The sequence below is a fragment of the Echinops telfairi genome, unplaced genomic scaffold, assembly GCF_000313985.2.
Source record: "Echinops telfairi isolate 266 unplaced genomic scaffold, ASM31398v2 ScPeMD7_5;HRSCAF=22, whole genome shotgun sequence".
Classification (NCBI taxonomy): Eukaryota; Metazoa; Chordata; class Mammalia; order Afrosoricida; family Tenrecidae; genus Echinops; species Echinops telfairi.
In genome coordinates this window covers 24,434,948-24,447,325 of record NW_022103901.1, presented here as the reverse complement: position 1 = coordinate 24,447,325, position 12,378 = coordinate 24,434,948, and the positions used below count along the sequence as shown (strand labels likewise).

General features: G+C 47.5%; 1 protein-coding gene across 3 annotated transcripts in view; it reads right to left on the bottom strand.

Annotated features, from left to right (window-relative positions):
• The window catches only part of PDILT (protein disulfide isomerase like, testis expressed), a 50,898-nt gene extending 44,220 nt beyond the window's left edge, over positions 1-6,678 (bottom strand). Inside the window, exons 1-2 of one of the 3 annotated variants that reach the window (XM_045285954.1) lie at positions 6,591-6,678; positions 2,319-2,527 (exon numbers count right to left, since the gene is read on the bottom strand). In XM_045285954.1, coding sequence (XP_045141889.1) covers positions 2,319-2,520 — 202 coding nt within the window. In that variant the 5' untranslated portion in view covers positions 2,521-2,527; positions 6,591-6,678. Of the gene's footprint in view, positions 1-2,318; positions 2,528-2,995; positions 3,015-3,531; positions 3,738-6,590 lie in introns of those variants that run through there. The other 2 variants (XM_004706082.2, XM_045285955.1) reach the window with 2 other exon arrangements.
• Positions 6,679-12,378: the final 5,700 nt, after the last annotated feature.

Below are 12,378 nucleotides of genomic sequence, written 5' to 3'. Positions count from 1 at the left end.
TCTTGTGTAGCAGATATGCCTGGTGCAATATATTGTTTCAATTCTTGATTGCTGCTTCCATGGGTGCTGACTCTGGGTGAAAGGGAAAAGTGAAACCCTTGACAACTTCAATCATTTCTCCATTTGTCATGGTTTTGTCTATCGGTCCAGTTGTGCGGACTCTTGTTTTCTTGACATTGAGGTGTAACCCACACTGAAGACCGTAGTCTTTGATCATCATCGTCAGTGTTTCAAGCCCTCTTTGTTTTCCTCAAGCAAGGTTGTCATCTTCACATCGGAGGTTGTTCGTGAGCCTTCCTCCAATCTGGAAAACACGTTCTGAGTCATCCATTTAGTCCAGCTTCTGATTTGATTTACTTAGCAAACATATTGCACCTTCACCTTAGCCATCACCCTAATCTTGATGCACTGCACACATCGGCTGCACGAGGTCTCTTGAAAGTGTTGAACATCACTTTGAAGTAGTGTGCCTGACCCAGGCCATGGTGTATTGTGTTCTTTGGACATGTTATCCTTCTCTAGAAAAGTCTACCATGCTTGGTCAGCCAAAAAAGGGGAAGACTGTCAAATAAATGGATTGATGCTGTGCCTACAATAATGGGCTCCAACATAAGAATGACAGCAAGGATGACAGAGGACTGGGCATTGTTTCACGATTTTGCATGGAAGGCCAATATGAGTCAGAGCCAACTCAATGGCACCTATCAGCAACATATAGAATGAAAAGTATGGTGAAAGGATACAGCCGTGATGCCCACCTTCCCCAATTTAAACCACACTGTATCCCCTTGGAACCCTGATAGCATGGTGGATTAAGCACTGTGCCAATGACCTCAAGGAAATTTGAGCAGTGGTTTGAACCCACCAGCCCAAGGGAGAAAGAAGAGGCCATTGAGACTATCTTCCCCTGTAAAGACTTGCAGCATCTGCAACGCTCGGGAGCTGTTCGAATCTGTTTAACGGATCAATGTGACAGCAGTGGGGTCTTCTGGAGTGGACTTCCCCTTTTTCTCTTTGAACAACTGTCTCTTGGTCTATTTGCGGGGACTGCAAGCGCATATTTAAATGTTCGTCAATGCAAGAATCCCACCAATGAGCCAGCAGTGCCCCTCTTGGACAATTTGCCTAACTCAAACAAAGTCAATAGCATCAATCCCTTGGAGTACACTACTCTTAGCTTTCCTGTCCCAAAGATAAATCCTTTCACACTAGCTGGCAGCCTTGAAGGGCTGCTTTCAGCCAAACCAGCTTTAGATTGTTTTTGATCAAAGGGACATTTCAAATCTCCTGTAGCAAAAAGTGGGTTCAATAAGACTGACATATCAGTGGATTCTCCAAATTTATTTTTCCTCTTTGTATACACAGTTAGACAGCATATCCCAGCCTCCCCTGCAGATAGGTACTGTGTGTCATATGACAAAGATCTGGCCAATGCATTGTGGGTTGGGATGTTCTCCATCAGTGTTTCTCAAAGTATACTGGGGGAAGTTCTACTCTGTCCTCTAGTGTGACTGAGTTAGAGTCAACTGTCCATCAATGGGATCTTCTTGGTGCCACAATGTTTTAAGTGCTGGATTGCTAACCAAAAGGTTAGCAGTTCAAAGCCACAGGAGAAAGATAAGGCCATAGGTGCCCATAAAGGTTTGTAGTCTTGAAATCCCTATAGAGCAGTTCTACTTTGTCCTATAGGTTCACTACATATCAGAATCAACTGGTCAGCAGTGGGTTTAAGGAACAGCTGTGCCAGCTCATGCCAGCAACTCACGTAGCAGCGACATCTGCCCCCCAAATGCCTGCTGATTCAAAGGACAATCATCTGAAGAGTAAAGTGGGGGTGAAAATTCCAGATGGTAAAGGGGATGACCAAAATCCTCTCCTGGAGAATTCACTGCCATTATTCATTGCTCTCTACTTAGGTTCCAAGAACTTAGCATCTTATCTCCTCTCATTGTCATGATACTCTGGTATGGCGGTTCTTTCGATGCCCCGTTTTCAGATCTGAGGGTCAGAATGGTAAGAATCTTTGTAATCTCCATGGGACAGAGGAGTCCCATAAAAATTCCAGACTACAGAGGCAGCGTAGTTTTCAAATTGCTCAATCTGCCTGGGCTTTGGTATTCTCATCTGGAAATTGGAGGTGCAATGATAAACATCTGACTTTCAAAATAGTATGTGTTCTTATATTTTAGCAACATAGCTCCTCTGTCCCTCCCCCCCACCCACCCAGCAGCAAGGAGATTGGCCTCACCACCTCCCCCATGCATTGACCGAGAGGCAGGGCAGGGGGTGGCGTGGGGACAGGATGGGGAAACACTCACGGAAAAGCACCATGAGGAAGCGGGTCTGGTTCAACATCTGAGTCAGGCCCGCAGACGTCAGCACCAGCAGGTTGTGATCCTCCACGATGTGCAGGGGTTTGGGGATGTCCATGGCGGCCTCCTTGGCACTCATCCCCGGTGAGCCCTGCACAATAGAGACACAAGAAGCCACCAGCAGCAAGGGCATCCAGAGCAGCTCCATGTCTGTCCTGTGGGGGCAAGTGGAGGAACAGGCACCCTTATCAGCACAGGTGCAGGGCCACCACGTGATCACTCCCTCCCGCCAGTGTGTGTGTGTGTGTGTGTGTGTGTGTGTGTGTACATGGAGCAGTGCCTGCCACCTTCCCAGCAGCATCCACAGCTTGGTGGCGGCAGCCCGGAGGAAGAGAGGGCCCAAGGATGAGGTCCCCCTGAGGCCACCACTCAGAGCAGCAGGAAGTGGGACTCAAGAGAGAATCAAGTCACTCAAGACGGCTGCTCCCCCAACCACTGGGGGAGACCTTTGCAGAACTGTGGTCCCACTGCAGAGTTCTCAGGAGAACATCTGCATCGCAGAGATGATGGGCCAATTCCCCATCACAGCCTCTCAGGACCACTCCCGCCTCCCCAAATAATGCTTCTCCAGCTTCTGCTTAAATGCCCCCCACCCCCACCCTCACCCCCGGCAGGGAGCTTACTCCCTTGCCTGCACCCTGCTTCTTTCTGAAGAAATTTTCTTCACAGATGTGAATAGATTCTTGTGTCTTGATTCCATCAGGTGGTGTGTGGGTTGAGGACCACACTGTCAAAGGAAATCGACAACGCTGAGTTGAAAAGGATGGCAGGGTGGGCAGCCTGGCTTGCTAAAAAGCTGCATATAAATTAGTCTGGATCTCAACCAGAGAGCCCTTTACGGTCTCTCGGCCTCCAGGACCCCTGATGAATCCACCAAGTCCAGGGAACAACTAGGAACAAGCCCCTGGTCACCCTTGGCTCTGGTGCAGCATGGTGGCTATTAGATAGAACTTTGGTTTCTAGAATTCATTTTGGTGCATTTGCTAACTTGTTTATTGATTCACTTCCTTGCTAGAGAAACCCATTGAAAGGCCCAGAGAGAGACCGCAAAGCGCTAGAGAGCACATTTTAATGCTACAGAAAGCCACTGGAAACAACTCCTTCCTAGTTATGTAAAGAGAAGGCATTGGAAATCATCCAGAACCTTCTCACAACTTACCACTGGCAGTCCCCCTCAATCTCTTTGGTACCCAGAACCCCATGCCTGTCAGGAGGGGGCCAAGTGTGTACCCTATCCAGGAGCCTCTGGGAAGAAACCCTGAGAGATCAGGTTGTTAGATCCTCTCTGCGGGGCCACATAGCACTTATCAGGAACACAAGGATCCTGAGCCTGTGACCTCAGACCAGCTTCAGGACTTTAAGGAGAATGGCTGCTGCTCCAGCCCAGCCAAGGTGGTGGGTAGACAGCTGATGATCTGTATGCCCTAGGGTCATCAGGGGCTCTGGAGGGCTCCTGTGTGCTCCTGACTCTCTCTTTGATGAACTATTCCCCAGAATTCTTCTCTAGGAGGCTCTGAGAAGGAAGAAACAGGTTTCTTGTTCCCCTGGACAGCTGGAACACGTGTGAATGCTTTGGCCTCCCCCAGGTCTTACTGGGTAAAGATTAAGCCCTCAGGTCTGATGTGGTCAGCTCTGCTCAGTCAACCTTTCAGTGAACTCAACCTTTCCCTCTGTCCTCACTGAACCTGTCAGGATTCCTCACTCACACAACACATAGTGTTGACATCTTCTCTCTCGAACTCACTGCCATTGAGTAGATGCCAACTCATAGTGACCCTACAGAACAGGGGAGAACCGCCCTTGTGAGTTTCCGAGCCTGGAACTCTGTATGGGAGTAGAAAGCCTTGTCTTGCTTTCAACGTGCGACATAGCATTCCAGTCCCAAAGCCTACAGCCGCGAACAGGCATACTAATTCTTGCATCCATGGAATTTCTATTCCAGCAGTGGAACCCGGACAGTGAACGAGCTAAATAGACACAACTGCTAGCATGTCTGCTGCCGCGGAGGAGAAAAAGAACCCAATCAGGGAGATTAGGAAATGACAGGATAAGAGGGGTTTGGGGGCACTTTAAAGAACCCACTGCCACTGAGTCAATCCTGACTCCCAGTGGCCCCCAAGGGCAGCACAGACCTGCCCCGTAGGGGTTCTAAGGATGCAAATCTTAACTGGAGCAGAATACTTCACTGCTCCCCTCCTGGTGGCTGGTAGATCTGAACAGTACCACAGGGTCTAACCAATTATGCTGCCAGGGGCCCTGCATTTTAAATAGGTCTCCCTCTCCATGCTCCCCCATCTCCCTCTCCTCCTACCTCTCCCTCCTTCTCTTCCCCTCCTTCCTTGCCCCCCCTCATTCACTCTCACTCTCTGATGCTCCCGGATCCCTCCCACCTCCTCGCTTTCTCCTTTCCCCTCCCCTTTCTCGCTCTTCCCCTCTCACCCATTTATGCTCTGGCTCAACCCTGCCTGACTCAAACTTCAAAGTTCACACCCCATCTGGTTCAAACTCTACCTCTGCCCCCTGCAGTCAGGCACCATGCCTGACCCTTTGTTCTCTGGGGCACGGACTTCATTTCACCACATTGCTATCTCTCTGGCTCAGCACCGCCCGCCCCCACCTCTTCTGTGGTCCCTGAGCTCCCTCTGTCCCAAGCCCAGGGCTTCCCAGCCCAGCTCCCTTGTCAGTTCTCAGGGCCATGAATAATAGTAGGACACTTGGAACAGCTAAGGAGTCCGGGTGCCAAAGTGGTCAACCGTTCGAGACCATCAGCCACTCCATGGGAGAAAGTAGACTTTCTATTCCTATAAAAAGTTATTATCGTGGAAACCCACAGGGGCAGTTGTGCCCTGTCCTTGGGGTCACGATGAATCAGAATCAACTCGATGGCAGTGAGTTTTCATGAAGGTTTTTATGAAAGAATAGCTAATGTAGGAGCACGTGACTGATGCTGGTGGCCATTGGGCTGATGCCCAAATGTACACCTCCATCTAGCGATTCTCAACCTGTGGGTCGCAACCCCTTTGGGGGCCAAATGAGTCGCCTGATTCCTAACAGTAGCAAAATGACAGTTATGAAGTAGCAACAAAAATAATTTTATGCCTGGGGTTACCACAACATGAGGAACTGTATTAATAAGTCGCAGCACGAGGAAGGTTGAGAGCCACTGCCTTCACCATTCCACCAACTCTCCTCTCCTGGGTCATCACCTTGACCAGCCCTTGCTTTGACTCTTTGATGCCTCCCGTAATTCTTTCCCCACACAGCGATTACCACTTTCTTTTTTAACGTGTAAACTCTATTGCATCACTTCCCTTTCTAAAAGACCAACAGCTTGCCAGCCCGCCCTCACCCTGGTTCACCCTGGCCCACTGCTTCACCCTGGCTCCCCTCTGTGTCCATCTCCTCAATCAGCCACCTGGTCTCCTTCTTCTTTCCCCAAACACACTCTGCGCAGAGCCTGCCCTCTGCCTGCAACATGCTTTCTCTGGTTTTCAGGGGGGTTTGGGTCATCCGGATCACTTACTCAAATATTAGTTTCTCCGGCTGGGGTAGTATGTGTGTGTGTTGGGGAGTGTCTTTACAGTCCCTTATCCCACCCCTTTACTACCTCCAGTTGCTTCATAATTTCCATTATTACTTTCATCTGTAAATGCTTTCCCCTACTGCCTGGCTCAGATTTGGAGCTCAATAAATGTGTGTTGAATTAATGAACTCATTGCCTGATTTAATTCCTACAACAAACCTCCATGGGTCTCAACTATGACTATACATTATAATCCAAAGGGAACGCTTTAATTTTAAAAAGTACTTGATGCCATAGCCCAACCCACTCACTGTCACTGATTCCCCTACAGGACAGAACAGAACTGCCCCTTTGGGTGTTTGAGACTTTAAATCTTTATAGGAGTAGACAGCCTCATCTTTCTCCTGTAGAGTGGTAGGTGGGTTTGAACTTCTTACTTTGTGGTTAGCAGCTCAATGTGTAATGTACAACACACCAGAGCAGCTCCAACCCAAGAAGGTTTCATCTAATTTATCTGGGGTGAGGTGAACCTGAAAGTCTGTTTAAAACCAACCAGCAAACAACCCTAGGCAATCCTAATGTGTAACCATCTATGCCAAAGTCCACACTTAAATTTGTAACCGCTTGGCACGGGGAATGCCATGAGGAAAGGGGCCCCGGTCAGACAGAGTGTTCCTTTCCAGTCAAGCTCCTACCTGGAGGAAGCCTGGTTTCTCTCAGCCTCCCTGGAGAAGCTCCGTGCACTTCAGAGAAATGTTGGCACACAGAACAGGCTTCTGGTGCTGGCTCCTGGCTTCTCCTGGTGTTTAGGGCAGAACCTCCAGGCAGCCTGGCGTTCTAAAGAAATCCACCAGCCTAATGAGGTGCTTCACTCTTGAAGTCACAGTTAGTACAGTTGCAATGTTCTGAGTTCTGGGGTTCTGAGACACCAGGAGTTGCCCCCCCTCCCCTGAGAATAATGGGCATTATTGAGTAAGAGCAATTCCCTTGCTGAAGAGAGTTTTATTCCAGCACAATGGGGCCTAGAGTTTTCATGGAGGACCAGAAGAGCATACTTTGGGGTGCATGGTGTGGTATAGACGGGTCTCGAACTCAGAGCCTATAAACTTGGGCTTTGAATCCCTACTGTGTCCCTAAAGTGCTGAGTTACCGTCAGTGAGCTATTTACCCTTTCTTTGGATGTTTCCTCATTGTGAAACAGCATATAACCCTTGATAGATGACAAATAGATGATAGATGATAGATGATAGATAGATAGATAGATAGATAGATAGATAGATAGATAGATGATACTAGATTGAGATTGAGATGCCCTTGAATATATTGCGACCCATGGTGATCTTACATATCACAGAATTAAATGTTTCCTGGTCCTGCATCATCTGCACGATCACAGACATGTTCAAGTCCATCTTTTTGACCCTGTGCCAACCCATGTGAGCTTTCCAGCATCTTTCTTATGGTGCCATGCTGTGCATTAGCCACGTTGTAGCAGCACGTGGGAGATGATTATGGATAGACAGGGATTTTGATAGCTGGTTACCAAAACCATGGTAGCTTTATGTTAGTTGTACTGGGAATCATTTACACCACAGGCATTGGCAAACATTACAACTTGGGATCTTTTGTGTTGGCTCTTCAAGAGCCTGTTTACCATAGTCGTTACAAGTCAGACTTCAGAGAATAGCAAATTCAGTGTGGCTGGAACAGTGAACAGGAAGTGAAGCAGAGAGAAGAGCACAGAAAATTCTTTGGATCTTTTTCCTCTCCCTACTCCACCCAGCTTTATTTAGGTACCTAAGGCAAGTCAAGAATTATTGCTATAAAAATCATAGAAACATTTATTAGGCAAAAATATTAAAACTTGAAACTATTATTTCTCAATATATCCTCCAGCTAGGTCTTTACTCTTTTTTTTATTCGCCTCATCCTCTTCCTCCTTCCCAAGAATATCCAAGCACACCCCTTATTAGTGATGAGCATTTCCTATCACAGCAGTATAGCATTTGATTGGTAGTTATCCTTTATATTTTGCTGTTGCTTTAACTTTTTGCTATGAATTGTGTGAAGGTTTACAGAGAAAGTCAGTTTTTCATTCCACAATTCATAAGCATTGTGTTAGTCTGGGTACTTTAGAGAAACAAATCCACAGAAACTCATATGTGTTAGTGAGAGTTTTATATAAAGGGTAAGTGCACATCAAGAATACATCCCTACCCATTGCTGCCCAAGCACACAAGTCCAACATTAACCCATTAGCCCATATGTCCAACACCAATCCACAAAGTCCTCCTCCATCTCACAAAACAGACGCAGTGATGCTGACTGCAGGAGGAAAACTGAATCAGTGAACGTGTAAGCACCTCAGCACTGGCAAAGGTCTCCACATGGCTGCTCCAGCATCCAGGGCTGCATCGGAGTAGTTCCATGCAGCTTCTCCTCGGTGATGTCTTGCAGGAAATGAGCCTTGCCAGCTGAAGCAGGGAACTGGCTAAGGTAGCTGCACCCTGGTCCAACCATCACAAAGCAAGAGACCCGAGAACTAGAAAGGCAAGGCTCATTGAGTCATTTATCCCTCCACCCTTCAATTAGCCCCACATGTGTTTATCGGCCAGGTTGGCACAATAAACTAACTACCTCAAACATTTTCTGTTACTGATAGCATTCCCTACCGTTTAACACCATTTATCCCGTTTTCTCCCAGCAATTCCAGTCTCCATGCCTCCTTCTTTCATAACTCTTCTCAACTTTACACTTCGGCAAAGGCTTCCCTTTTGATCTCAAATGCTTGATTATTGTGAGCAGTGTGTACCCCTCTAGTACTATTGTTCCCTGTGTAGATCTGTCTATTTTGGGGCTGAAAATGAGTTCAATGCCAGGCCTAAAGAGTGATGGGAAGGCCCGATGTCATCGTTGTTAGGGGCCCTTGAGTTGCATCCAACTCTTACTGATCCTCTACACAGCAGATCAAAACACTGCCAGAGCCTGACCCATCCTCACCATTTTTGTTGTATTTAAGCCTTTTTTGCAGCCACTGTGTCACTCTATCTCATCCAGAGTCTTCCTCTTCTTCCATGGCCCTCTGCTTTACCAAGCATGACGTCCTTTTCCAGGGACTGGTCTCTCCTGACAACATATCCAAAGAATGTGAGATGAAGTCTCATCTTTTTGCCTCTAAGGAACATTCTGGCTATATTTCTTCCAGGGTGGATATGTTTATTCTCTTGGCAAGCCATGGTACTTTCAAAATTCTTCACAAACGCCATAATGCAAGTGCACTGACTTTTCGGTCTTCCTTATTCAGGGTCCCGCTTTCACGTGCTAAAGGCAGTGCTTCCATCTCGCTGGCCTTTCCCCGAAGAATCCTTTGAGGCACACCATCCAGACAGCAGTTTTGACATCCCTGAAAGACTCAGCTCACGTTTCTTTGCAATGTTCTTTGGAAACAAAAGAAATCTAAAGGGGGTAAGGTCAGGACGGTGGGGTGGATGAGGTCAGGTTTCCCACCAGAATCCTCATAAGATAGTTCTTGCTACTCTTGAAGGAGGAGCAGGTTCAGTGGTAAGATGGACGATGCAACTTCCGTGGCCTTTTTTGTCTCACCAGCGAGTTTTGCAATGTTTCTTAAAACTTCTTCCTAGTGAATCCCAGAGGTCATCCTGTGCCTTCAAGAAAAGTTATCAAGATTTTCTCTTTCGAATCCCCCACTTCAGTATTATTGAGAGAAGTTGTCTGCAGCCATACGCTGATGGCAGAGACACACTTTAGCATGTTTGTTTGGGGTGTACCCCTGCATGGACCAGCTGGGACCCTAGTAGCAAGACTCTTTTTACTTCTCCTTGTGATTTGCAGACCATCCGTTGACTTTCTCCTTCTTTTTAAGTAAATGTACAGAGCTGTGAAATTGTCACCACCACTCAGACTTAGAACATTCTGTTGCCCCAAGGAGAGCCTTTCTGCCCATTGTAGTCATTCCTGCTTGCATCCCTATCCCCAGGAACCAGGCATCTGCTGTCTGTTTCTGCAGATGGATGATTTTGAGCAGAGCAGGGGCATGATCTGTGTTCTTTTTATTAAAATGTGCTCCCACGATTGTGTTCTTTCTGTTAACATGTAATAAAGTTTCTGTTTTCCTTTCAGGTTGTTGCTGTTGAACAATAGTGTACAACGTGTTCACGGGGTGGAGGGGGCGGGTTGTGGGACAGCGGGGTGACTATGAGTCAGACAGAATGGACATCACCTAACACCACCAACAAGCTGTTCCTGGTCTTGTAACTCCCACAAAATGATTGGATGGGATTATGCAAGTCAGGTGCTATAGACCAAGTAAGGAGCAAATAGCCCACCAAGGGGATTAGGTAACCTGCTGTTTATGCCACCGAGGTGCATGAAATCCTCATGGAGGTGGACGTTGTCAGGTGCCATCAAATACGTGCTGACTCATAGCGACCCCGTGTGCAACAGCAAGAAACGCTGCCTGGTCCTGCGCCGTCTCTACAGTCCTTGCTAAGTGTGAGGCCGTCGTTGCAGCCTCCGCAGCAATCCTTGTCTTTGAGGTTCTTCCACTCTTTTGCTGACCCTCTACTCTACCAAGCACAGTGCCCTTCTTCAGGGATGGGTCCTTCCTGATCTTGTGCCGAAGTATGAGAGACAAGTCTCACTCGCCTCACTTCTTTAGTGTTAGTAAATGAAATAGTTAAAGTTTATTGTGCCAACCTGGCCGATAAACACATGTGGGGTTAATTGAAGGGCGGAGAGATAAATGGCTCCGTGAGCCTTGCCTTTCTAGTTCTCGGGTCTCTTGCTTTGTGATGATCGGACCAGGGTGCGGCTGCCTTAGCCATATCCCTGTTTTAGCTAGCAAGGCTCACTTCCTGCAAGACATCCCTGAGGAGAAGCCACATGGACCTACCCCAATGCAGCCCTGGATGCTGGAGCAGCCATGTGGAGGCCCCTGCCAGCACTGAGATACTTACACATTCACTGACTCGGCTTTCCTCCTGCAGTTGGCATCATTGTGTGTGTTTTGTGAGATAGAGGAGGACTTTGTGGATTGGTGTCAGACATAAGGGTTAATGTTGGACTTGTGGGCTTGGGTAGCACTGGGCTGGAATGTTTTCTTGATGTGCACTTAACCTTTATATAAAACTCTCTTATACATATGAGTTTCTGTGGATTTGTTTCTCAGATGTACCCAGACTAACACAGTAGATCAGTGTCTTAGTATATGCCAGTATATTAGTATATTAGAATATCTGCCTGGACTTATTCCAAGACAGATTTGCTCACGCTTCTGGAAACCCAGGTGAGAGTCAAGATTCCTCACCAACACCGTAATACAAAGGCAATGATTCTGATTCCGTTTTCTTTATTCATTGTCCAAGGTGCACATGCATGCACGGTGACTGGTTAGGACAGCTTCTTGGTTGAACCCAAAGGCAGACCTCACTTTTGGTCCCTCAGTCCTTGGCCCTTGGCCCTACTATGGGCAAGTGCTACAGCTCTCTCTGTCACTTCACCAATGAGTACCTGGAGACACCCTACTTCCCCAGCAAGCTTCCTGACTTGCCTAATAACCCCTAACTGTGAATAGGGTCTCTAAGTTGTGTGTGGTCATTGCAACAAATGAGCAAACCTAACTGGAATGTAGAGTGCCATGGGAGGGTTGTATAGGAATAGGTAAAAAAGGTGGGAGAGGGATGGTATGTCTGGCCTCCACCTCTTAGAAATCAACCTGGGGCTGATGTTGATTCTGATTCCCGTCCCTCCCCCTGTATGACGTTAGAGGAGGCCTGATGATGCCACTAACTCCCCCTCCCCACAAGACCCAAACCCCTGCCATTGAATTGATTATAATTCCTAGTGACCTCAGGGAGAGTTCCAGAGACTGCCAAGCAGGCAGCGTCATCTTCCTTCTGAAGAGTGACTGGTGGTTTAAAATGCTGACCTTGTGATTAGCAGCCCACCAGAGACCCTGCAGCGACACAAGGTCTCCCTAATGATGTCCTGAGTGCACCATAGTTATAGGGCCCATGCACCCCAGGACCGGGCCGCTGTGATTCATAGAATTTTCATCAGCTGACTTGAAGAAATATATCTCCAAGCCTTTCTTCTTAGGCTGTCTTAGTCCTGGAGCAATGTAGAATGTGTTCTGCATCACAGGAACGTGTGAGCCTTCATGCACAAACGGACAGTAGCTGTACATGTGGTATATTGGCCAAAGTTCAAAACCTGGGGTCTCCCTTATCAAACAAAAGCCAAGCCCACTGCCAATGAGCCAGTCCGCACTTAGAGCCCCCTCCCTAGGATTCCTGAGGCTCTTTATCTTTACCGGATCAGATAGCCTCATCTTTCTCCCAAGAAGCAACCAGTGGGTTTGAGCAGATGATTTTGTGGTTATCAATCGGATGCTGTGGTAGTTACATAATTTCATGTCAACTCGAAGATATGTGTAAGTGTAGGGGGTTCTTCAACCTGTCAACC